Source organism: Vicia villosa, linkage group LG2 (genome assembly GCF_029867415.1).
Source record: "Vicia villosa cultivar HV-30 ecotype Madison, WI linkage group LG2, Vvil1.0, whole genome shotgun sequence".
Classification (NCBI taxonomy): Eukaryota; Viridiplantae; Streptophyta; class Magnoliopsida; order Fabales; family Fabaceae; genus Vicia; species Vicia villosa.
The window spans coordinates 103,271,950-103,294,920 of NC_081181.1; the positions used below are offsets into that span (position 1 = coordinate 103,271,950).

General features: G+C 31.1%; 3 protein-coding genes across 4 annotated transcripts; 2 read left to right on the top strand and 1 right to left on the bottom strand.

Moving 5' to 3' along the window:
• The first annotated feature begins 706 nt into the window (after window positions 1-706).
• On the top strand, window positions 707-2,855 carry LOC131649704 (uncharacterized). Its single transcript, XM_058919460.1, has 5 exons — window positions 707-1,383; window positions 1,462-1,511; window positions 1,654-2,152; window positions 2,230-2,488; window positions 2,697-2,855. Exons 1-5 carry the CDS (start codon window positions 707-709, stop codon window positions 2,853-2,855), a joined length of 1,644 nt encoding a protein of 547 aa, XP_058775443.1.
• Window positions 2,856-3,173: 318 nt separating this feature from the next.
• LOC131649705 (serine/threonine-protein phosphatase 7 long form homolog) lies at window positions 3,174-4,000 on the bottom strand. The gene is made up of 3 exons (XM_058919461.1): window positions 3,952-4,000; window positions 3,684-3,848; window positions 3,174-3,574 (listed from the first exon to the last, which is right to left on the bottom strand). The coding sequence occupies exons 1-3, from the start codon at window positions 3,998-4,000 to the stop codon at window positions 3,174-3,176; spliced, it is 615 nt and encodes a 204-aa protein (XP_058775444.1).
• A 6,126-nt stretch (window positions 4,001-10,126) lies between these two features.
• LOC131646550 (uncharacterized) lies at window positions 10,127-13,649 on the top strand. Of its 2 annotated transcripts, none has more exons than XM_058916562.1 (5): window positions 10,127-10,252; window positions 12,204-12,326; window positions 12,927-12,997; window positions 13,099-13,185; window positions 13,278-13,649. In XM_058916562.1, exons 2-5 carry the CDS (start codon window positions 12,206-12,208, stop codon window positions 13,542-13,544), a joined length of 546 nt encoding a protein of 181 aa, XP_058772545.1. In that variant the 5' UTR covers window positions 10,127-10,252; window positions 12,204-12,205; the 3' UTR covers window positions 13,545-13,649. The 2 variants fall into 2 exon arrangements, with proteins under 2 accessions (XP_058772545.1, XP_058772546.1); XM_058916563.1 differs by lacking the exon at window positions 10,127-10,252 and adding an exon at window positions 10,294-10,445.
• The last annotated feature ends 9,322 nt before the right edge of the window (window positions 13,650-22,971 follow it).

The window sequence follows — 22,971 nt, forward strand, 5'->3', positions numbered from 1 at the left end:
CCCCTATGTGGGTATTCCGGTTCTTTTTTTTTTCAATTTTTTTTTCGTTTTTTTAAAAAAAAATTTAAATTTTTTTTTAAATTTTTTTTTAATTTTTTTAATTATATATTAAACTAAATTAATTTTATATATTTAGGTGTGGATCCTCCTTTGATTAAATGCGATGTAACTCAAACATGTGTGGATACAACTGATATTTTTGTAACTGGTCAAAAATTTGCTACAAGAGAAGAGGCGATAAGTTGGATTAAGGAGGTTGGAATCAGGAATAAAGTGACAGTTATAATAACTCGTTCAGATACCAAAACAGGCAAGAGAGGAAGAAGTGATAAATTAGTATTTGGTTGTGATAGAGGTGGAAAATACAAAAAAAATAGATAGCGAAACCCAAAGTGCTAGTAAGAGATGTGGTTGTCCTTTCAAAATTAGGTCAACACCGTCGAACGATGGTTCTGGATGGAAGATCGATGTAAAATGCGGAGTACACAACCACGGCTTACCTGATAGATTTGAAGGTCATGCTTTCGTAAGTCGACTAAATACAGATGATAAGCAACATATTGTTGATTTGACAAAACGCCATGTTCCACCAAGACACATATTATTGTCATTGCAAGAGCGTGACCCGGAGAATGTCACTCGGATCACGCAAATATACAAACATAAGAGTAAGATACAAAAAGACATAAGGGGTCCCAGAACAGAAATGCAACAGTTGCTCAAGTTGGTTGAAGAATCGGGTTATGTTTACTGGAGTAGGAAAAAGGATGAGTCAGAAGTTGTGAGAGATATTTTTTGGGCTCATCCAGAATCAGTGAAGTTGCTGAATATGTTTCCTATTGTATTGATTATGGACTGCACATACAAGACAAACAAGTACAGACAACCGTTGTTTGAAATAGTTGGTATGACATCAACTAAATTAACATTTGATGTTGCATTTGCCTATATGGAATCTGAGCAGACAGAGACTTTTTGTTGGGTATTGGATAAGTTGAAACAGTTGTTTATCAAGCAGGATGATTGTCCTCAGGTAATCTTGACTGATAGAGATCTTGCTTTAATGAAAGCCATTGAAACAATATTTCCAAAGACAACTAATTTGCTTTGCCGATTTCACATCAACAAAAACGTGAAATCAAAGTGTAAGGAACATGTTGTGGATGATATGCGAGAAAATGTGGAGAAAATGTGGTTTGAACTTACAAGGGCTAGTGATGAGATGGAGTACCATCAAAGGTTGAAACAACTTGAGGATGCATGTGTTGACTCCAAAGGTTTTATTGATTATGTGAATGAAACATGGTTGACACCTCACAGACATCGATTTGTCGAAGCATGGATCAATCAAGTGTTACATTTGGGCAACACCACAACAAATAGGTATGTTTATGTGATTTTATCGACATTGTTTCTTTATATTAATATTACAGATAATTAGTTGTTTTGTTTTATTTAAAGGGTGGAGTCTGCGCATTGGAAACTTAAGCAAATGTTAGAGAATAGCTTAGGTGATTTATGCAAAATGTTGGGAGGCTATGAATGACAATATCAAGATACAAGTGGGTAACATTCGAGCTTCATTTTAGAAAAGTTTTTATGAAGTTGAGCATGCACACACTAGTCCTTTTTATTCAAATTTGCGTGGTTTAGTATCAAGAGCTGCATTGAGGCAGATTGCTGAAGAGTGGTTGAGGATTGACATGGTGGGTACCGATACGCAAAAGTGCGGATGTACTCATAGAAAAGTATATGGGTTACCATGTGCTTGTGAGTTAGGGAGATATACATTGAGTGGTGATGCGATACCAATTGAGGTTATTCATATTCATTGGAGGAAACTAAGTATGGAAGGAAATCAAGATATAGATGCAAATGATGGATCAGAAATAGACATGACAAATGCAATCGATGAAATTTGGAAAAGGTGGAAGTCACTAGATGTTGTAGGAAAAAAAGCATTAAAAAGCAGAGTGTGTGAGATTGCTTATCCGACTACAACAAAGATGTGTCCACCGCCTGAAAAAATTAAAACCAAAGGAGGGGTTAAGAAGAAAGGGAAGAGACCTGTGGGATATGATGTTTATCGTGATCCTTCAGGATATGAGTATGTTGATCAAGCACATTTGAGTTCTCAAAAATCTTCAAAGAGGTTATATCACAACTATCCCAAACCTCAAAAAATAGAGAATTTGATAAATACATTGTACAATTTCCAAATTACATCAGACCATTTATTGATGACATTGTTGATGTAAGAGATGATGGAAATTGTGGGTTTAGAGCCATTGCATCTTTGCATGGTTATGGCACAGATGGATGGTCAATGGTTCGTCGGGATTTGGAGAAAGAAATTATAGGTCCTAGAAGTAAGTTGTATGAGGATGTATTTGGTAAACGCCTTCCAACAGTGAGATCATCGTTGGTGATAGAAACTTTAGGACAACAACCACCAAATAAATGGATGACGTTACCTGAGTTGGGATATGTAATAGCTAATCGTTATAACGTTGTTCTCGTCTCTTTAGGTCACCTTAGTTTGAGTTACTTTCCTATGACGAGTGCACATTCACCTAATGCATCCATTTACTGAATTGGATTTGTCAATGGAAATCATTGGGTTCAGGTAATTAGAAACACAATTTTGGTACCTTCAATCCCTATTTGAGTTTTTCTGATATTTATTTTGTGTGCAGGTAAACATGAATGAAGGATTCCCGTTGCCACCTGTCACAACTGATTGGACGAAATATCGCACAAAAGATGCAACTTCTTGGATTGTAGGATTTGCCGGGCGGTTACAACATTGGCAACGGCTAATGCCTATACTACCAAAATATGTCAGCTTAGATTGATTTTATGATATTACAACATTGACACTATTTAGTTTGATTTTATGATATTACAACATTGACACTATTTAGTTTGATTTTATGATATTAAAACATTGGTACTATTTAATATGATTTTATGATATTGGATTTTAATATGTTGACAAATGGATTATAAATAGTTAATCTCAAACTATAAGTCTTAATTAAATATAAACATAAAATGTGACATCAATCTAAAACTATAAGTCATGATAATACATAAGTCTCAAACTAAAACATAAATATAAACATAAAACGTAACATCAATCAGCCTCATTGTCATAAGTAATTGGACCTTCCCTAAGTAATTTGACCCCTAACAGTAGAAGCCTCCGTAGTTGCATCACTCAGTGAAACACCAAACAACTCAACAGCTAGATGGATAGCATCATAATCGGTGACAACAACATCGGGGTCAACCAGCTCGCCCCTAATCGGTACATGAAGAAGACATGAAACATCATCTAGCGTGATGGTCATCTCGCCGAACGGCATATGAAATGACGATGTTTCAGGATGCCATCTCTCAACAAAAGCAGATAACAGATGTGTATCTACCCTGGCCAAACTAGTATGTTGCAAAGATGACAGACCAGATGCAACTAGCCAATCATTCATCTGCCTTGGGAGCATGGCGGAACCCATCCTATTAATTTGCTGCCATGTGCAGCAACCTTTAAGGTTGGCTTTGGTCGTCTCTCCTGAATATAATTTGTATTATATGTTAATATATAAGTACATGTAATTTAAAAAAACATTTAAGAAAACATTTACGTACCTCGCCCAACCATAAATGATAGGCAACATGACTCTGATATCTAACCAATAAAGATGTATCAGTAGGTCCTCCGGGAAATGACGGATGCTGCGGACCAACCTCGGGTGCAGCTCCCTGCTGTCCCTCGCCATCAGCCTCTCGACATTGTCTTCCTCTTTGACGCATTCCGTCGATCGCACCTCCTCTTCTTCGAACCACTGAAAAATAAAAAAATAAAAGTTAACAATTAAATAAAATGTCATTAAAAATTAAATATAATATTAAAAAAAAAACTAAAAAAAAAAAAAAGGAACCGGAAACCCCAAGGGGGGGTTATCCGGCTGAGGGAAACAAGAACCGGAAACCCCATCACTGGGTTATTCGGCTGGTAACTAAAGGAACCTGAAACCCCATCACTGGGTTATCCGGCTGGTACGAAAGGAACCGGAAACCCCATCGCTGGGTTATCCGGCTAAGAATTTTTTTGGAAATACTCACTATTTGCTAGAACTGAGAACCGGAACAGCACAGAATGGGATATCCGGTTTTGGCTTAAATTTTTTTTCTTCTTTCCACTTCTAACGGAACAGTAAGAATGAGGGAAAAAGTTAAAAATTTTGAAATATTTACTATTTATACAGGGGTAAATTTGTCCAAAAAATTTTTTTGTAGGGGTATTGGGATAAACGTAGGGGTATGGGGTATAATTTTCTACTATTTCATATGTTACATTCTAAGTAAGTAGAGCTCACAAAATGGGTTAACTTAGATAGACTAGCCCACCATATCCGATAAATTATAAAGTTTGAATTTTAAAATTAAAATTAGAGTTTATATTTTTCTTATAAATTTTAAATATATATATATATATATATATATATATATATATATATATATATATATATATATATATATATATATATATATATATATATATATATATATATATATATATATATATATATATATATATATATATATTATTTTACTCCAAAATAACACATTAATTTTTCTCACCTCACTAAATTTTAGCTTAATTTTATTTAATCTTTCCCTTTTAAATATTATACATTAATATAATCAACATTATTTCATTGTATTATATTAGTTTCTCTATTATGTTGAATATTCAAGTATTATTTTATACAATTTAGGCATATATTATATTTAGAAACACATTATAGTATTTATAAGACATAATATAGTACTTAAAAATGTTTTATGTTTAAAATAATATGTTCTGAGTTGGGCCTGTAACACCCCATATTTTTCCATTAATTAGTTTGATTTGAATTTAAATTATTTAATGGGATAATTGGTATTTTGGGCAAATTATTGAGAAATATCGTGGAAACAAATAATTGGGCCTTAGAGTTGGGATTAGTAGAGAGGGATTACTAAGTGTGTAGGTCTCATTGATCATTATTCCATTTTTTTTCATAAAATAGAGAAAATTGAGAATAAAGAAAATTAGAAGCAAAAGAGCCAAGTCTGAAGAAGATAAGATACATGAAAGAGAAGATAGGAAGAAGAGGACCTTCGAAGAACTCGACTCTAAGGTAAGGGGGACTCTTCCGGTTAATGATTATTATGCAATCAGGGGTAGTAGAACTGATTAGGATTGTTGTTTGATTCGATTGCCTGTTTAGGTTTTGGGGTTATGAGAGATTTAGGCTGTTTATATTGATTTGATGCAATTGACGAATTGATGAATGATTTTGGTGTTAAATGACCTCTAAAATGTGTTATAATTGTAATATGAAATGTTATTGGATGATATTTTGGTGTGGGAACTATTGTGGTACGAATGGATTAAAATTGGGAAAGGAAGAATACCAAAATCGCACTGCAGAATTCTAGTTCTAGTGCGGAGCTCTGGGGAAGCAATCGACTCGCCGGGCGAGCCAGCGGGCGAGAGGGGTTTGAAAGTGGCCTCGCTACTGCCTCAGAGCGCCGGGCGAGACAACCCTGTCGCTGGGCAAAGAAGGCCAGTCTGCAACTTTCAATTTTTGTATCTTTTGATCCGAGTGTCCGATTTATGTGCCATTTTGGGCGTTGTGAAGCTGATTAAGAGCTTTATATGATAAATTGGTGAAATGGACAATGACCCGACTTTATTTTTAAATCTTGATTTAATTTAAATGATGGATTGTAGCATTATGTACATGTATATGTGAATGTAGCAATGTGTTGTATGATGATGAAACTATTTTGATTTCATTGTGATTGGATGATGTTTGACATGAATATACGTGTTACAATCGAATGATTGCTGAAACATGTGCATGCTTATTGGTGACGAATTGGTGATTGATAATGAGATGATGCGATACATCGGATTGGCGATATTATAAGTATGTTATATGTGTGCATTCATTCATACACATTATTGGAGATGGATTCCGGTGACGTTGTGAATCAATTGGTGGCCATAATTCTCATTGTGTGGAATTTGTGCCGGTTGGACTGTATCTTGGTTATGAATAGATCCGTTGGATGGGTGTATGGTACCGCATGCATAGAGTCAGTCCATTCATGTGCATAATGATATAGTATGACTGAATCATTTTATTGTCATGTTCGGTAATGTATTTGTTGGCATGGTTGTCTGATTAATTGTTGGAAATCTGAATACATGTTCGATTGGGTGAATGATGATGCTATGATGTTTTGTTACTCATGTCTATAAAATACTTGTTAATTTCGAATGAGACTCAGCCTTACAAGTTGATTATTTTCAGATTGAGGAGTAGCGACTTTATTGTTCGGTGAGGATGGCTTGTAGAGTCTATCCATTTAGTTTGGGTTGTGTCGGTCATGCTCTGATCTTGTAACACTGGGAACAATAGTTTTAGAGTTGATCATTAGACTTTATTTTATTGGTTTTGGATTATGTTTTCGTTGGTTTATTTTGGTGATGTATGCTATTCCGCTGTGATAAATATGAGATTATTATTTTGATGAATCGTTCTCGATAAAGCGTGATAGTTGAATTATGTTTTTTAATTATTTTAATTGTGACACCCTTGTTTTCATGTCTTACTCTGATTACTTTGTTAATTGCCGCGGGATTTAGAAGGGGGTTACAGGGCCGACACTTGGGCCAAACATAGTGCAAGGCCCAAATCCAACCTGACCAAGGGAAAGACTCCATTGAGCTCCCGCTCACATAGGCATGCACCTGCCCGACTACCGAGCAGGGCCTACTCTTGACCAAGCTTAGCGAGCCCACCAACCTCATGAACATGTATGTGGCACAAGCAAGACCCCCTTGAGTGTCGCGAGCAGGCGCGTAGCCCGGACACCTTTGCTTGCCCGCCCTCTTCGGGGAACCTCTTTCTCGTAGGGTTACTTCACCTTCAACCCTTTGAATCATACGGAGTCTACGCGCTTTCGATAAGAATGTGTCTCCCCTGATACTTCGGAGCGATTAACCCAGAATTTTGGAGACCACGTGCTGATCTCCACTACAAAGATAGATCCTGGCAGTCTCCATCTTGGGCTTAGACTTCTAGTCTAACATGGAGATCTTGGCCCAACGTTGTGGGCTATAAATATTCTCTTTCACTAGAGGGTTACGTATTCATTCACTCTCACCTATTCTCTGTACTTGCGCTCATTTGCTCTCTTTCTTACTTTGGCATTGGAGTACCTTGCAGGTACACCCCCTTCATTCACTTAAAGTCTAGCGATTAAAGGCCACTGACGATTCAGTCTGATCAGGTACGATCAGTGGCGCCGTCTGTGAGAACCTTTGCTTCCCCATCTTCTCCTAGCACAAGATCAAAGCAACTCAATCTTCATATCGACCGCCATTGCCAGCAACAACAACAACGACGACATTAACAACAACGGTGAACTTTCCCATCTCACCAAACTGATCGAGAACAACAATAGTGAACTTTCCTATTTCTTTTAGACATATGTAAATAAGCAATTAAAATAATGTTTAAATAGACTAACTAACTAAAAGACCAAGAGATTAAAAATTTATTTGCATTTACTTGTTTAAACTTACCTATTAGCTTAAGTTTTGTGAGACTATTTGTTTAAGAGAACTTATGAAAATAATGTTCATTAGGTATTTTTATCTTATTTTCACAAGTTATTCAAGATAACCAAGTTTTATTTATGTATTTTAACTTTAAGTACACAACATAACATAATGATAATAAAAAACTATTCATATTTATTTAAATAGACCGGTCTGATAGGTTTAAAAGATTTTTTATGATGTCTGAGACCTAGCATTTTTAACTAAATAGACTTACAAAAAAGCCTGAGCTTTTTCTATTTAAAAAAATGTCTGGTCTGACCTGAGCCTATATAGGCTAGCCTGTAGGCCCCTGTTATCAGCCTGACTTATTTCCATCCCTAATAAACATCCTCTCTCCTTCCCTCTCCTCCATCTACCCCCAACCAAAAGAACCCTTAAAGTTCCACATTATTTTGGTTATTCTCTCTTTTTGTTTTTATATAACTTTCACAAAAATATATTGTATAAGCTTATAGGCTAGAGAGATGTTGCAATATGTGGGCCTAAAGTCCAAAATATTTGTTTTCAAACTTCTGTTAATCAATTTTTTAAAAAATTAATTATAATTATTAACTATTAATTAATTCTATAAAAGAGTTAATTTTTATAATATTAATTAATAGGGATGTAAAATTCCAACAAAATAAGGGATGTAAAGTTGCATTTAAATAGGAAAATCAAAAGTGCATTTATACTAATTTATTTTTAATGACGGAGTAGTGTTGACTAAGATAATTTATTAATTAATATTTTTTATAGAATAAATTAATAATTAATCATTTTAATTAGGTATTTTTAAAAATTAACTAATGAAAGCCAATTTCGGAGATGCACCAATCCAGTAGCAAAGTTGACACTAGCTCTTGTATAGATGAACTTTATTAACCTTAATAAAATTTGTTTAACAATCAATGTGGAACTTCAATGAGAAACAAAACCAACAAACAACTACACCTGCAACCTTTGCTTCTTTTTTAATACCACACCCTGTGTTTGAATTGTCTTTCTATACATGATTAACTAGATTATGAAACCAAAATAGTCAATTTTTGTGGTGCTCATGATAATCAAGGCACTTCTAAACCATGTAAGCCAGTGACTTATAATATACTAGAGAGATTTTAAATGTGGAGATCTTCTGTTTTGCTTTGATATTTTGTGGATGATGTATAGTGGGTGTGGATAGTGAACACACTTCCCTTTTGACTAAATATGTCCCATCTTATATTTTGATGTGGATGTAAATAGTAGTGCGCATAATAAAGTAAAATATGCAATAACTTTTACAAAATCGAAATGTTATGGGAGAATTAATTTTCAAAATCCTTGTCATGAAGAAAAGGTTCTTTTTTATTCTTTTTGGCATTATTGTCGTTGTTTTAAATGGTTGGATATACAAATTTTGAAATCTAAACAATATTATCTAGTATTTGAAATATGTGCATCAAAACTTTCTTAGCCAGTATCACAATCCACACATATATTTGGTTGTAAGTATTTGTAGAGTGGTGTGAATTTCAGTTATAAGCCGCAATTACCCAAACTCTATCTTTAGATGTTTACATTCTGACCTAAGTTCATCAAGAAAGGTCATTATCGTAGTATTCTCATTTGTATGATTAAGTTGCAGGCTATGCAGTGGTTGAATAATTGTCAAATATAATCATGTCTCTTTTGTGTTGACCTTTGGACCAATGAATTGTATTTCCATCCAAAAAAGTTGCATTATGTTTATTCTCTACAAATTATCAAGAGTGATCGTTTATATATTTGGATAAATAGTTATACTAACATCGTGTTCTACTAGAGTTAAAAAATAGAAAATTACTAATCAGACTCACCAATCACCTATTTACTTCAATAAATTATTCACTTACGCACATATGCACAATTTAATACAGTTAGGGTTCATATAATATAGGAAGGTTGAATACAAAATTTCAGGTCCATATTCTTACCCTATAGATGACTTTATATAACTACCCTCAATTGACACCTTTTTAAGTGCTCAAAAATGGTTCCCATGGCTTCACCTTGTTTGAAGTTAGAAAATAAGCAAGGGACTACAATACAAGTGTAACTATTGGTTGATTTTGTTTTTCTTTGAAGTCCCACACCAATTCTCGAACAAATTTTATTAGTATTTATAAAGCTCATGTAAATAAAGGCTAATGTCAACTTGCTACTAGACCGGGGCATTTATAAATGGATTTTTAAGTCTAAAATTTTTCTTATTAATATTTTAATTAATTAATTTCTATTAAACCCTAATTAAAATTATTAATTATCAATTTAATCTTAAAAATATTAATTAATAAATTATCTTTATCAAGACTCTCACATAATTAAAAATAAATTTTATACTAATTATCAGGGTCACATCTGTAAAAATAAAAGAGACTAAAAAATTTGTTAAAATAGAGAATTAAAAACTTAAAAAGTTCAAAATAGAGATAGAGGATAAAAAATACATTTAAACCAATTTTTATTTACCTATTTTATTTTCACCATCATATCACTTTAAGGTTAGAGTTTTTCCTTTTCCTTCAACCTAACAGCCGCTACTGTAATTCAAACGCGTCTCTGGTTAGTACTGTGATTTTTCACGATCCCTCCTCCTTCTGCTGTGATTCTCCATGTTTCTCTGTCTAATGTTTTTATTTTATTTTTCAAAAATTATTCATATTAACGGGCGCCTAACTCTGTGACGGCATTCCATAGATTCCGTCTTACTTCTGCTTAAGCGCGATTCAGTATCTACCTAGGTTTCAGATTAAAGGTGAACTCATAGGCTTGTGTTGTGATCGAGTTGGGGTTTAGGGTAGGGGTTAGGGCTGAGTAATACAAAGATTTATAGTTTCCAGCCACACACCGTAACTGTTTGTTGATCTTGTTTTGGGTCCTCACAATATGAAAGAGTCCTTTGGTTCTATTTTTTTGGCTAGTAGAGATTTGAAAGAGCAGTTTAAGCGAGATGACGTATTTGTGTTTCCTGGTTATCATGGTTCTGTCTCATATTCACTTGATTTCTTACACTAATTCTGGATTTATGTATTATTTAGTGTGTAGTCAGTGCAAAATAGAGTTATGCCTGGTTAGTAGTGCTGTTAAAAAAAACCATGAACTGAACCGAATTGAAGTTAAAATAACCGAACTGTTATGTTTGGTTAGTGAACCAAACCCTATTGCACAGACAATTCTAGAACCCAACCGAAACTGAAAATGGAAAATACCAAAAACAAGTTTTAAATTTTTTTTTTAAAATTTTTTAAAAATAGTTTAATGGTTCAGTTCTTTAATAGATGGTTTGGTTTGGAAAAAATTAACTTCTAGCGGTTTGGTATGGTTAGGAAATTCGAAACGGCATACCAAACCAATGATTTTGATTCGGTTTGGTTTGGTTCTGAATAAATTTAAACAGTTCAGTTTGAGTGAGTTTTTACTATTTTTACTATGGTTTGTTTTGGTTCGGTTTTCTCATTGAACTATACCATGGATAACCATGGACAGCCCTAGCGGTTAGTATCTCATCCAGTCGTTGAACAAGAATTATCACTAGTGTAATTGGAGTATTACAAGGAATGGTTATATCTTGCTGTTTATTCTCTTCCATATTGTATTCAGTTTGGATTGTTTTATATTATGTATGTGGTTCTCTAGCCACTAGCTGGGTAGTCCATAACCTTGACCTGTCCATCTTTAACTGCTGTAACTAACTGAACAGTTATTTGGTTAGGAAGCTGATAGCTCAAATGTCTACAGTACACATATGATGAGAGTCTACTCTTTGTAAACCTAGGTTTCAGACCACTCAACCACAACTTATGTCTCAGTGTGTTTTCTCCCTGAACCGTGGTGTTAATATTGGTATCAAGAGGTTGATTTGGTTGCAAATTGCCTTGCAATATTTACCCTTAATTATGCTATTATTTGACGGTAAAACATGTTTAAATGACATGACCTATAAACAACGAGAATGCCGGTAGAAAGCTACTTGATAATGAATGATTTTTGAGCTCAAAACATAAAACTTATGATGTTATTTGAACTTCATTAATCTTCAAGGTCTAATTTCTGTCAATTTTTTGTTTTGTTTTATCTTAAAAAAAATCTTCATTATAGCGGGCGTGTAGCTCCGTGACGGCAGCTATATGCGCCGGGTTGTTCTCCTGAAATGCATCTGAGACAGCCGCAAACCAGCCGCAACAGTGATGCGCGCTGCCCAGAGGCCGCTCCCCTCTGTACCACTGCAATCGCACCACTATTGGCTGCGATTGGGTTCTATCTATCTATAATTGTTTATTTCTATTTAGTCATTTTTATTATTATTTTATTATTATTATTATTATTATTATTATTATTATTATTATTATTATTATTATTATTATTATTTTGGGGCAGTATATCTATGAAGAGGTTCAAGCTTTTAAATCATTCGTTTGAACTATTTTCTATTCTGATTGTGCTTGTAGTTTCAAGTTTTGTTTTAGTTTGAAGCTTTTTTCCTTAAATTTTCTCTGTTTCAATTTTCAAGCAGGGATGGGAAAGATGTACAAGAAGAAACAACATGTTCCATCCAGAGAACATACCAATAAGCAGGAAAAAGAAATGGACTTAAAAATGGACTTAAGGACGATTATGAAAGATGTTGAAAACTTCAGTATATTCTCATCCTTTTGAGTTTATTTTCCATTCAATGCTGTCTATCTTCTCATTCATTCTGCTTTCTATCTTCCCATAATTTATTTTCATTTTTTTTAATAAGAAAATGCATTGCATTGTGATTTTGCATTGAAGTGTTTAAGTGTTATAAGAAAAGATTTGATTTGGATCTTTGAATGATAAGAAAAATGTTAGGTTCTGTTTGAATTGATGGAATACGATGGAATGGAGCATAATGGAATCCTTTGGAATGTTAAAAAGAGCATGGAATGGAGCGGAACATGATGGAATGCATTCCATCACTTACTACCATTTTCTTACCTTCCGATTTGGGCGGAAATGAGAACATGGCTTTGTTCCATCTTAAAATATCCAAACAATGGAATAGAATCCATAGTCCGCTCCGTTCCATTACATTCCATTCTGCTCGGTTCTGTTTCTTTCCATTCCGCTAAAAAAATCCAAACATAGCCTTAGTCCTTTCATTATTTTAAATTGGTGTGTTTTGAGGTAAATATATTATGGGAAGCAACTGAGCATATTCACTTGGTTTGTTAAGTTCTTCGTTATAATGGATTCTTATTGCAATATATGTTAGGCAACTCGCATATGACATGGAAAGAGCGCAAAAAGATTGAAGATAGGAAGGTTGTTTCCCTTGGTGGGAAGGTGAGGTCTATTTGTTGATGCTCTATTTTCTATTTGAAAAATGGTAATAATATCAGGATGTCCAGTGCACACAATTCAGCCTATCATTTTCCAATATGCAGCCCCTCAAGAATCAGAGATTACCTTTAAGTGTGGCACGGCCAATGATGAAGAAACAAAAGCAGAGAGAAGAAAAAATGCTCCAAGAGGTAATTAATTTCTATCATTCCTATCTTTATTTGTTTGTAAAACTCTTACGTGCCTTATTAATCCTTATATCTGTCCCATTTGTGGCTTGTAGCGTATGATTCTAGGACGGTTTGGGGGAAAGGTTGGTGGTAGTAGCAAGAGTAAAAAACCAGTTGGAAAACACAAGCCTGAGGACAGGGGTTTGAAGTTAAGCGAAGGTCGTTTTAGAAATGGTATACTTGACGTGAAGCATTTGTTGAAGTCAACACCCACAAGAGGTCATGACACGGGTAAAAATATGTCCAATATAGGGAAAAGAAAAGGAGGCAACGGGAAATATGATAAGAAGGGTGGTGGTAAGAAGCACGAAATGTTTTAGAAAATTAGATTTTTCTTACGGTATTCAATGTGTATGATTTTTATTAATCTGTCATTGTTCTTACGCTGTTCAACTTATTTATGGGAAGTTAATCAGTTTTGAAGATGTTTATATGAAGTGAAAAAACAGAACCTGTCTCTTTATCCTGCATTTCTTTGCTTGCATTCTCAACTCTCAATGACTCATTTATGCATCACTTCATTCTCTTCATTTTATGCTTTCTTATGGTTAGTTTTTCTGTCCAGCTTTTCACTGGAGATTTGATTGAAGCATGTGAGTTTTATGTTGCTTGGTTGCATTCAATTCTATTATTTAAGAGTGTTCTTCCCTTCAACTTATTGTTTTAATCGTCATATTTCTGGCTACTATAATTTGTTTGATATTCGTGTCATTTTGTTTAAAAACTATCATTTCCACATATCCTAATCTTGGTTTGCTGTCGCATGTAGAATATAAAAATTTGTAGTTGAGATTTGGATCATTCATTGCTTCAATACACCACCAAATTTAGAACCTAGTTAATCTATGAAGTGTCTTTGATAAATTCAGAGTATGCAGTATGCAGAACATCATTGAGTCTTTGATAAATTCAGAGTATGCAGTATGCAGAACATCATTGAGTCTTTCTTTAAACTCTCTTAGCATGTTATATCCGAGGTTTCTTTTTGTACAATAAGAAAAGACCAATCCTGAATTTAGTTTTTACTTTTGTAATGAGAAATCAATCAAGTTTTTTTTTGCTGGTACCCTGCAATTTTGATCAAATTGTAAAATAACTTTTATGATTCCAGTTGTTTGTTTTCCATTTCATTTTACAAAAAGTGGAGTATTCATTTTATTTGATTGTTTGTGTTAGGGTTAGTTAAGTGTTCAATATTTTATTCATTTTCGTTAGTAATACTTTCTAGCCCATTATAATTTAATTCAAATTTTCATTCTTATATGTCTACAATCAGTTCCTATTTTTGTTTTTGTTGGATTTCAATTATTTTTTTTTTTGGAAAGAGAAAAACTTTATTCAAAATCCAAAAACAAAACAAACGAGGCGATCAACCGATAGACCAGAGATTTAAGATAGCTAGAAATCGTCGTTGGCGCAAGATTTGGTATCTTTGGTACTTAAACATAAGTATCCACATCCAAGTCATTCAATTCGGTGGTATAAATGTATTTTATTCAATTATTTAAACAACTCAATTATATATTTTAAATATCCATATCACTTGTCAAAAGTTTTAAATTGGGTCTCACTAATTCTACAATTTACGTTGTAATTCTCACTAATCCTACGAGATCTACGTTGTAATTCAAAAAACATAAAACATAAAAACATTGGTTAAAAACATATAAATTCAACAAATTTAATTGTCATTATTTCCGGTCACAATTGGCTTAAAATCTAAAAACCACTTCTCATATTTATGCTTAGACTTCGAGCATCATTATCGACATTTTTGAACTGTTCCTTCACTATTACCTAGGCCTTTATGTCATAGTTTTTTAATCATCTTTTCTATTCTATTCAATATATAAGCCTTGATTAAGAATACATGGTTTTTCCTCATTTTTAACAAAGAATGTGTTAGCTTAAGTGTAAGAATTTGACTTATAACCTGTTATTCAAATTTCAATTGTTTTTTAGGATAATCGTCAAATGGTTATTAATGTCACTTTAATTAAAAAACTTTTTCTTTTCTAATTTTTTAAAAGTCGTTTTTATTTGTATGTTGTTGGTATTAAAAAGCCATAAATTTAAATTATTTTTTAATAAAAAAAATACTTTTTTCATTTATAGTTTTTATAATAAATTCAAACTTCCTTATTAGAAATGTTTTAAATTTTATTAGAACATATTAAAAATATTAAAATTAACTAATTGATTATTGCCGAATTATACGTTTTAACACTTCTTTAATGACTCAATTAATTTTTTAATTATAAGATTTATCTTAGAATATTTTATCATGTATATTTTTTTATTAATCAATTTTTTATATTTAAAATTTAAAAACTAGATTTTATATATTAATTGATCAATCCACCAATAATTAGTAATATCCTAAATGATGTGCACAGTTAATTATCACGATACACATTTTTGGATAATTGTTCTCATATTAATAAAAAATAATCATATATTTTTATAACAATAAAAAAATGAATGTTGATAAAAAATAGATGTAAATTAGAAAAAAAATATATTTTATATATTAATTGATCAATCTATCAGTAATTAATAATATCCAAAAAGGTGTGCACAATCTTGATACTTGGATATATCATTCTCTTATTAATAAAAAATAATTGTTTTTATAACAATAAAATAAATGAATATTAATCATTTTTATACTGAACCATAGAAGATTGGTAAATTTTATTTTATTTTTGGTACATGAAAATGAAATTGGTAAATTTTAGATTAATACATTTTCCCCTATCTTTGTGGATCAAATCTTCCGATAATAAATAATATATTTTAATTACTCATGCATTTATTAAATATTATAAAGTTACCAAACATAGCTAGCAGGAAAAACATCAAATTCACCCTCTATAAATAAGACGTTAGAGCAGCCTAGGGTTTTGTATTATGTGATTTCTTCATCTGAGAAGCTAGTCAATGGAAAATCTTTTCCCTCAACTGCCACATTCTGCAAACGAAAATACTAAGAGGATGAAAATGCCGCAATCAGAGTCCTCCATCAATGACTTACCAGACGAGATACTATCTCACATTCTCTCTTTTCTCCCAACCAAACATGCTTTCAAAACAATCATTCTGTCCAAGAAGTGGATTCCTATATGCCACTCACTCTCAGTTTTACGCATTGACGATGATGGAGTCGTCAGCAACTCAGTGAACCGGATTCACTTGCTTAAATTGGTGGAAGCGTTTATGTTCTCTCCACACTCTCAGCACCTTCCCCTCAAATATTTTATTATCAATTGCCGTTCCCAAACCTGGGATGCCAAAACCGACAGTTCCACTTTCGACAAATGGATCGAAGCAGCTAAACTACGTCGCGTCATTTATCTCTATCTATACTTGTTATACATCCCTTTATCCCCTACCATTTTCTGCTTCAAAACACTTGTCTCCATGGCATTGATCAAAGTACGTCCCGACACTTTGTTTCATTCTTCTGTTGATCTTCCTTCGCTCAAAATACTCTATATGTATGATGTTTGTTTTCATCATATAGACGATTTCATGAAACTTCTTTCTGGGTGTCCCGTATTGGAGAGATTGATTACCCTATATGTTGAAGCAAGTAACCATGATACAACTAGAGGGTATATTAAACCTTTGTCCAAGTTGATTCTTTGCGGTATCCGTTTGTTCCAGGTTCCGTTTAAAGCTGTTTATAATGTCCAGATTCTAACTATATCAAGGGTATACTTTCTGCTGTTTGTTTGTTTTTATAATAGGTCCGTACACGTTTATATTAATGCATCTAATATTTGTGTTGTGCATGCAGTTCGGGCGTAATCTTGTTAATAAAGAAACCAATTCATATTACAAAGACTTACCGGTGTTTGAAAACTTAACCAAACTTTGTCTATCTTGGAGGCCTCATACCCAACTGCATGAATGGGATGAGGTTGTCAAAATGCTACAGAATTGTCCAAAACTTCAATTTCTTACCATTTTTAAGGTTTGGTTTTTACATGCATGGATAGTTATTGTTTTTTTTGCTAATTCTTGTTTTCTTTACCTATCCTATTTTGTCTTGTGATATTGACAGGCACTTAGTTCACCAACCAAAGAGGATTGGAAATACCCATATCATGTTCCTCAATGTCTATCATCTCATCTAACAACGATTAACATTACAGAATATGAAGCTATCGAAGCTGACTTTCGATTTGCAGCATATATTTTGGAGAATGCGAGACATTTACAGAACATGATCATTTGCCGTAATCTTCTCCCAAAACCAATGGAGAGCCCCCATTTTTTAAGTGATTTATTCTCTTGCCCAAGGATTTCTCCTACATGTAAGTTGTCATTTTCTGAGGTATATGTGCTTTAATTTGATGGTCCGGACAATATACTTTCCATCAATAATCCACCGATTCAAGGGCGCACTTCATCACCAAGGTCACGTTGTGGTCGCGTAAAGGTTTTCACGATTTCAGTCGGTACATTAACTACAATTTGCTCTTCAATATAGAAAACAATGATAACAGTATCAGTATCGGTATTGATATCAACTAAAAGTATTGTGTCGTCGTTGTTTTCGCGTTCGCGGGCCCTTTTTTAAAATCCTATTCATCAGTATGCAATGTACTTTCCTTCTGATAATATTATTTTTTGTAATTTATCAAAATATCGGTTTCAATTGTTTTTAAATTTAAATTTTGTAAAGAACAAGCTCCCTAAATATTTCTTTAAATTATCTCTATAACTATATGTTTGAACATAGTTCCATCATACTTGTAAACTGATAATTGGATTTACTGAAGTTGGGTTACTCATGTGCTTAAATTTGATGCAATCTTACTTTAACTTGGCTCTTTATAAATTGTATCATTTGTTGGAAACTAAGATAAATATGGATATGATAAAACAAAGCAGTTAAATATTATGTCCTATTCAATTTGACACCTATTTTGTATTGGCCTAATTTCAACGGAAATGTTTCTCCAACTTCCTTATCCAAGTCGGAAGGAATGCATTGTAGACTGTATGTAGAAGAAGATACAAAGAGGCTACTAAGAACTAATTCCTATTGTTAGATCTGTTTGGAAAATATAATTCAATAACAATCAAGCTCCAGCATAGACCCAAAATTTTTTTGAAATGCAATTATAAGAGCATCTCTAATTAAACAACCCATATTTTGATTATTTTGTAGTTGTCTGTGCATATTATTTTGAAATAATTCATTTGATTTTATTTCCAATAGTGCAATTTTAAAGAATTTGTGTTGGTCCTACAATTTTAACTTATAATACTCTCTCGGTCCCACAATGAGTGATCCATTTGGAATAAAATGATGTCCCAAAATAAATGAATTATTTCAATTTCCAATACACTTTTTCCAATTCTACCATCTAATTAATAAAAATTCCATCATTCTCAATACTTGATATGTGTATATTATAGTAAAAACTCTATTGTCTTTCTTACTTTATACATTTTTCTTAAACGGTGTGAAATGGTGGGCTGGACCACTCACTGTGAGACGGGGGGTAACCTTTTATATTATTTAATCAACTTTAACCGACAAATTTATAAAAAGTACTATGTATATTAATTTTTTAATCGAAGGTTCCAAAAAATAGATCCCTTCGCGAAAGAATCATAATGCCACTTGGCATACCTCAAAAGTAAAAAGTGTTGACTTTTCAAAATACTAAGTGGAGGACTCACTAAAAATAACTTTTATTGGAGTTGCTATGAGTATCCACATGTGTTGGGTTATTTGTCTAGTTAGATATTTTAATTGAAACTAATAAGATTTGTGGGCGTTAGCACGAGTCAATTTATTTGATACGATAAAAATGTATTTAAATACACATGAAAATTCAGAATGAATTGATCAATTATGAAATGAGCAACAATGATATAAACTCAATAGTATTAAAATAATTGTATAAATGATTTTTTTCCACATTAGACATTACTTTAAATGATCTAGCAATTAACATAACTAACATAAGTATTGAGATATAATTGTCACTTCGAAAAGGAAGGTAATGAGTGAAAATACTAACAATTAACGTAATAGATATTTTAGTTAAATAGAGAATTCAATGGAGAATGATTAATACACATTTTATTTACCTCTCACACTCAATCTTTAAAATTGAGCACCACAACATTGGTTTTTTGGTATAAGGTTGAAGATGATAAATAGTATATAAAGGATCTCACGCAACATAGCTACAAAATCTCACAACATCAACACTCTATGAAGCTTTTCACAAGGTTGAATCAAGTATATAAAGTGTATGAATGAAGAAACTCCCATGACTTCTCTCAAAAATCTTGACAAAAAGAGTATTTGGTTCTTGATGAATATCTTGATCACTCTCAACTAACCATCAATAATGATTATTGAAAAATGACTATCTCTCATCAAATACTTTTTAGAAGAGACACTAATGGGTTAAATAGGTGTATGATATTTGGCACAAAAAGATGAAAGAAAGACAATAAGATTTGAATCAAATCCCGAGGTTATGATTTGAATCAAAGAAAGAATGATTTGAATTAAAGGTAGTAAAGTGAAGAATTTGTTATTTTAATTTGAATTATATTATGTGTATGTGATTTGAGTCACACTAAATCATGATTTGAATCACAGTTGATTTTAAAGAAAATTTTGATTTACATGATTCAAATCAAATACCAAATTATTCGAGTCAAAAAGTACCATGATTTGAATTAAACAATTTCCTAATTTGAATCAAGGTGACATAACTAAATTCTAAATTTAAAAAAGTGTTTGATTTGAATCATAACATGTCTAGTTCGAATCAAGATTCACAAAAACCTTAATTTAAGTATTCTAACTTGTGATTAAAGCTACACTCAACATTAACTTATGTCAAATTGCATAGACTAAAAAGATACATTATCATATAGGTCCAAATATAATACATTAAATGTATGAGTTTCTGAAGATACATGTCTATCCATATAATCGAAAATGATCAATCACAAACAAATTACAAATAAATTATAATAATGTGATAAATCAAAAAGTGAATTGTATGGAGTAATTAAATTTTATAATTAATAATAAAATATTAGTGTAATTAGATAAAATTTAAGTTCAAACGTTCATATATATTTATAAAGAAATTATGTTACATTGTTTTGTATTAAGAATTCAATAATGTTAAAGATTAAATATGATCTTTCATCTTCTTCAAGTGAACAGACACGTTCAAATTCCCCCATCCGTAGAAGCTGGTCACAGAAGATTTAACATGAGATTTCTCCATTCTCCATTGCCGTCATCGGAAACTGTGATGGCGGATTTGACCTCATTCCTCCTCATAAACTATTCATAGAGGTTGGACCTCATCCTTCCTACGTAGTTTCCGTTTTATTTGTTATTGTTATTTTTTAGGATTGCAAAAGTCATTGTATAAATTAATTATATAATTATTAAAAAATTATTATTTAACTTTTCAATTTGAATGTTTCAACTCCCATTTTTCTGAATAATAACTTTTGAAAATTTCTTTACCCACCTCCCTATGGGGTCACCTCCAGCAAAAAACTCATTTTACCCCGCTTCGGAAATGCATTTCCGAAATATTTTTTTTTCAAAATTTTTACAGCCTTCAGAAATGCATTTCCGAAAAAATCCCAAAAATTGGGATTTTGACTAATTCGGAGATGCATCTCCGAAACAACAAAAAAAATCTTAAAAAATCCCAAAAATTAATTTTAGGATATTAATTAATTCACATATCATAAATTTGATATAATTTATGAGTAATAAATAATAATAATTATATATTTTGATATAATTTATGAGTTATGAACAATAGTTATTATATATTTCTATCCTAATTCAAATTTTAAAATTTAAAATAATTTTAATTAAAAAAATTAAAATAATTTCACTTACAAAATAAGTTATAATTTTTTATTTATATATTTATAATAATTGTTAATCTTTATAAAAAAATAACATATTCTTATTTTAAAACAAAACTCACGTTTTTATTTTCTTTAAAAAAATCATATTCAATTAATTAAAGTAAATAATAAAATTGTTTCAATTTTAAATAGAATAAAAAATAATGCTCAAAATATGCATAAATAATGAATAATAAGCACACAAATATGTAAAAATAAAAAATATATATAATATTTTTTAAAATGTTTAAAAATGATTACAAAATATTATCAATTTTATTGTTCACTTTATATAATATTTTTGGATTAATCATTAATCCTTGTTTGTTTTTATATTTACTGTTTATATAATTTTTATATTTTAACGCACTATTTAAAAATATAACAATTTTTATAGTGTATATAAAGTATATATAATATAAGTTTATTTAAATAAAAATAACAAAATTTGATTGAAGGTCAGATTTTTTTTTTATTTCAATATAACATTTATTATTTATTAATATTAAAAAATTTATAATTTGAAAATTAAAAATTAAAATAAGTTTGTAGAATATAATTTTTCTTAATTATCAAAATTGTCATTTGTTTAAAATTGAGATAAATCATTATTTAATAAAAAATAACATTTCCTACAAATAAATATTAAAAATCACGTATTTTTAAGAACAATTAATATAAATTACGTGATTATTATTATTATTAATTATAATACATTATTTTTATTATTTATTAAGAAAAAAATGTGATTTTTTAATTAAAAAAAAATGTGTATTCATTATTTGAAACAAATTTCACAATTATTTAAAATACAATTATATTTTTTTTCACAATAAAATTATTATGCTAATTATTATTTAGTTTTTGTATATTTTTTATAGACACTTTGTGAATTTGTATATATTATATTTAAAAATGAAACAACTTTATTATTTATATTAAGTGAATTCAATATGATTAAATTTAAATAAAATTCAAAAAAAAATTCAAAAATATTTAGCATTATGATTTTTTTTATATGAAGTATAATTAGATAGTTATACAAAAATGTGAAAAATCTATTTTATGTATGAGAATAGGAAATTATGATTTATTAGAGAGGAAATTATTTATTACTAAAAATAGGAGAAAATTATTTTAAGTAAGAATCTTGAGAAAATTATTCATTCACTTTCATTTTATACCTATTAATTGTATTGATTCACCTTGATTTTAATTTTTTAATAATTATTGAATTATTTCGGAAGTGTATATCCGAAACATTCCAAGACCAATTTGGTCTTGGAATATTTCGGATATGCATCTCCGAAATCACCTCCCTCTCCCAAAAAGGAGTGTTTTCGGAAATGCATCTCCGAAAACTCAAAAAAGGGGGTGTTTTCGGAAATGCATCTCCGAAAACACCTTTTTTTCGTGTTTTTGGAAGTGCATTTCCGAAAACACCTTTTTTTTTCCAATAAAAGTACGTTTTCGGAAATCTATTTCCGAAATAAGGGGTATTTTGGTAATTTCGCCAGAGGTGGGTAAGAAGGTTAGGAGGTGGGTAAAGAAATTTCCTAACTTTTTCATTTGTTAATTAAAATGAAAATCTCTTTCTTTTTTTAGCTGTATTTTTTTTCTACAATTAAATTCTAAAGAAGTATTTGTGATTTTTTTACAAATCACTTACATCTTTAATTTATAAAAAATATTTTTTAATATTAAAACTATAATATAACTAAGTGGTGAGATATGTAATAATATATATAAAATAAATTATATTATCGTTAAATACTATTTGAATGAATTAAATCATATAAAAATTATATGATAATATAAATAATT